The 2,334-nt window shown below is 49.6% G+C and overlaps 1 protein-coding gene across 5 annotated transcripts in view; it reads left to right on the top strand.

The window, feature by feature from the left end:
* The window catches only part of LOC107272531 (protein tiptop), an 85,203-nt gene that overhangs the window by 29,740 nt on the left and 53,129 nt on the right, over nt 1-2,334 (top strand). For 2 of the 5 annotated variants that reach the window (XM_015749761.2, XM_015749760.2), the window contains exon 1: nt 169-699. The exons of the other annotated variants lie outside the window; for them this stretch is intronic. In XM_015749761.2, coding sequence (XP_015605247.1) covers nt 634-699 — 66 coding nt within the window. In that variant the 5' untranslated portion in view covers nt 169-633. Of the gene's footprint in view, nt 1-168; nt 700-2,334 lie in introns of those variants that run through there. 5 annotated transcript variants of the gene reach the window in all.

Below are 2,334 nucleotides of genomic sequence, written 5' to 3'. Positions count from 1 at the left end.
TTACAGAGAGCGTGGTGTCTCGCTAAGTGGGATGGGGGCGTGGGTGGAATGGGTAGGAGTGGGGGGTTCGGTATACGGCGCCCCTCCCCGGAGTGGGGATAGGTCAGGGATGCGGCGGGGATGCATGGAGGGGGTAAGGACTCAGTCGGTGGTGGGGATACGGGTCCGCGGCGCCGTCAGTGCGCCACGTGCTGCCGTCACGGGAGGGTGTACGTTTCCGCGTTTATAACATTACTCGTATCGGATCGTATATTTTACTGGAGTGTCGTTAAGTAAAAACGCGTGAGCACTCGATCGATCGCAGTGCGAGGATACTTGTTTCTTTTAATCGGTTATGGGACACGTGATGAACGATCGTCGGGTCCCTTGTATCTTCGTTACTAAATTTTCTTATCTTACCGCCGCCGTTCCTCGACGCGAATCGTTCTCTCCGGTGTTGTATGTGGGTTTCACTTTTATGCATTGTGATGAATGGGCGGTTAGGCCAATCCTGTGAATGAAGCCTAAGGAGGCCTCGGTGCGCGCTCTCGGATACTACTGTACTATCGCCAGAAGAGATGCCGAGGATTTTCGTACCCGGTGTCGTGTTAAGTTTCCACTGCTACATCCTTGCCAGTGTCTCCGTCAGAGTTTATGACATTTATCACCGTCAGCCGTCCTCTCACTGACGGATTAATCCGCCTGGAACCACTACTTACGGTGAGTTTTAGCTGTTGCGTATACCTACCTTCCTTTTTTGTACCCGATATACGCGAAAATTTTTTTTTCTCGTTTTTTGAGCAAAAATTTTTTTTTTTCTTTTCCTTCGTCGCATTTTTAGTCTACGACAAATCGATGAGAATAAATTTTTTTTTTTCATACACGCGAAACTACTGTTCAACTTCGGGTACCCCGTGTGTCACGCGTACGCGGTACCAGTCGACGTAGATCAGTGTCGAAGTATATTAATGACAGACGGTCCCGCGGGACCGTGCTCCAGAGTGGACTTTGTTTTTTTTTTCAATTTTCACATCGAGAGTCGCGCGCACCGCGCTCGGCGAGTGCGAATGGGTTATGTAAACAAAAGTGCGGTGTACATAGCAGGTGGGCGAGTCATGCGGTATCTGCGTGAGCGCCGGTGCGACCGTTTAGACGAGAGAATTATAGCCGCCGGTGACAAATACCGGCTGGTCGAGTCTGATCAGTTGACTTGGATTCGATTCACATTACTGTTTTTTTTTGTTTTCGATACCACTTTTTTTCCTTTTCCTCTTTTTTTTTTCATCAAACATTTTCGTACCTCGTGTCATCAATTTCGTACCGGTTATTATTCTCGAGTGTCTATCGTTCGTCTCTCTCTCTCTCGCCGTCCAGTTTCGCGCTCGTATTCTCTCTCTCTCTCTTTCTGTCTCTCTCTCTCTCTCTCTCTCTCTCTCTCTCTCTCTCTCTCTCTCACACCTTTTTTTCCTCTGTCCTCCTTCCTCTTTATTAATCGTTTCGGCTAATCTCCCGGCAATCCACTCCGCTCGCTTTTCGTCGTTACGTGTCACCGGGTCGTTTCCATTGGGCGACCGAACGTTCGTATTGGCATGTAATAAATAGTCGCAAGGTAAGCCTCGCATCGTTTTGCAATGTGGCCGAATTAAAAGTCGCAAAGTCGTCCGAGCGGCGTATCGTTAACCTTGTTCACAACGAAAATAGTCGCGCCCGAGTACGTCGCGCCTGTGTATTTCTTATGCGTATCTGCATATGTCGGCGGAGGACGCATGCAGGGAAACGTTGCGAGAACGAGTTTCTCGTACGCGAAGGAACGAGACAGGAGATGGCGAGATGGCGAAGGCGAGAGAGAGAGAGAGAGAGAGAGAGAGAGAGAGAGAGAGAGGGAGCAATGAGAAAAATGAGAGAAGTCGCTGAAGTGGACTGAGAGCCGTGCGCGTCGCTTAATCGGAGACGCCTGTCACTCGCGTCTCGGAGTGACGTCGCGGCGCAAGGACTACGTCTGTATAGAGCGCGCACCGTTTGACGCTTTAATACCCTGCGGAAAGCGCACCTACACGCTCCACAATTATCGACACGACGGCTGTCCCGCAGTGGCGAATACGACGACTGACTACCGACATTGCCGGGGCGAGACCTTATCGCGATCGTCGCGATGGAAACAGGATCGCCAGGATTTATTTATTTATTCCCTTTTTTTTTCCTTTTTTGCACTCGTGAAATTTCTTTGCAACTTTAATATATTTTTTTTCACACTTTTTTTTTTCACCCCTCTCCCGAATCATCTTACCGGAAACACTGCCTTCTTGTACACCCGACTAGTCTCCTGCGTGGACACCCACCTGCTTTCACGGTTGC

This window comes from Cephus cinctus, unplaced genomic scaffold (assembly GCF_000341935.2).
Source record: "Cephus cinctus unplaced genomic scaffold, Ccin1 Ccin1_scaffold1184, whole genome shotgun sequence".
NCBI classification, from domain to species: domain Eukaryota; kingdom Metazoa; phylum Arthropoda; class Insecta; order Hymenoptera; family Cephidae; genus Cephus; species Cephus cinctus.
The sequence above is the reverse complement of the archived record's forward strand: the minus strand, read 5'-3'. Positions and strand labels throughout refer to the sequence as shown.